This window comes from Cyphomyrmex costatus, unplaced genomic scaffold, assembly GCF_001594065.2.
Source record: "Cyphomyrmex costatus isolate MS0001 unplaced genomic scaffold, Ccosl1.0 scaffold3923, whole genome shotgun sequence".
In the NCBI taxonomy this organism is placed as follows: domain Eukaryota; kingdom Metazoa; phylum Arthropoda; class Insecta; order Hymenoptera; family Formicidae; genus Cyphomyrmex; species Cyphomyrmex costatus.
In genome coordinates this window covers 1-1,203 of record NW_017278125.1, presented here as the reverse complement: position 1 = coordinate 1,203, position 1,203 = coordinate 1, and the positions used below count along the sequence as shown (strand labels likewise).

Here is a 1,203-nt window from a genome sequence, read left to right as displayed (position 1 = left end):
AGAAAGGCCGAGCTACAATGAGTAATTTAATTTGCAAGAAAATATTTACAAAACACACACACAAGTATTAAAAATATTTAGTAAATATACTCATTTATGTATAAACAGGAGTGAAGGAAGTAGGAGAAAGTATACAGAAGGATGCACCATCATCAGAGAATAGTAATGATTTTACTCCATATTCAGCGAACACCATGGATGAGATGCTCATTGATGCAGTAGAACAGAGACCAGGTCTATGGAATCAAAAGTTGCCAATTCAAAAGCGAAGCCCTTGTGTACGACAAGAGTTATGGGATGAAGTCTTTAACAATCTTGGTAATATAAAATTATTTTACTTCGTTTTATGTAGGTATTCATAAATGTATATTTATGCCTATATTCAGAACGCTCTAGAATGTTAGTGCGTATTTTTGTCATTCTATCTTCATCATTCATTAGACGGTTAGATCAAAAATAAGAATAGAATAACAAAAACATGCATCAACATATTTTGACAATTAATATAGAAAGGTGGTCACTTTTCATTTTGTGAAAATTTCCGAGGGACAGAATTAATTACCGTGGGTGTACGCAGCGGATCGGGTGCGGAAGCTGGACATCCGCAGAAAAGTCCTTTCCGCTTCTATTCAAGAATGCAATTTCTAGACGAGGCTGCGCAGGAAATGCCGTGCGTAATAACTTGACTAATATATAGGCACAGCCTATACTGTGATAGGCTTTAGGGCTGATTGTTCCATCTTTTGGTAAAGTTCACCTGTTAGGAAAGTAGCAAGATTATCCAATCATATATGCAATTTCTAGACGAGGCTGCGCAGGAAATGCCGTGCGTAATAACTTGACTAATATATAGGCACAGCCTATACTGTGATAGGCTTTAGGGCTGATTGTTCCATCTTTTGGTAAAGTTTACCTGTTAGGAAAGTAGCAAGATTATCCAATCACATGCGCGGATTGCCAGATTACTTAACAGATAAACTTTACCGAAAGATGGAATAATTGGCCCTTACAATATAAAACATATATTCTTCTTATTTTATCTTTATTGTTTATTTTAGTACAACGAGCTCTCTACCACGGAACATATGTCATGATGAAGATAGTGCATCGAGTCTAAACGATTTGGAATTTCAGCAATGTAATTTCAGCAATGTATCTTCTCCAACAGATTGTAGCATGTCAGACATTGAAACAGCAAGTAGT

At 36.0% G+C, this 1,203-nt stretch overlaps 1 protein-coding gene across 1 annotated transcript; it reads left to right on the top strand.

Moving 5' to 3' along the window:
* Window positions 1-16: 16 nt before the first annotated feature.
* On the top strand, window positions 17-1,194 carry LOC108776888 (uncharacterized; the record flags this gene model as incomplete). Its single annotated transcript, XM_018543627.1, has 4 exons — window positions 17-21; window positions 109-318; window positions 553-670; window positions 1,059-1,194. Coding segments are annotated over exons 1-4 (468 nt in total), but the record flags the coding sequence as incomplete, so codon positions are not given.
* Between the last annotated feature and the right edge of the window lie 9 nt (window positions 1,195-1,203).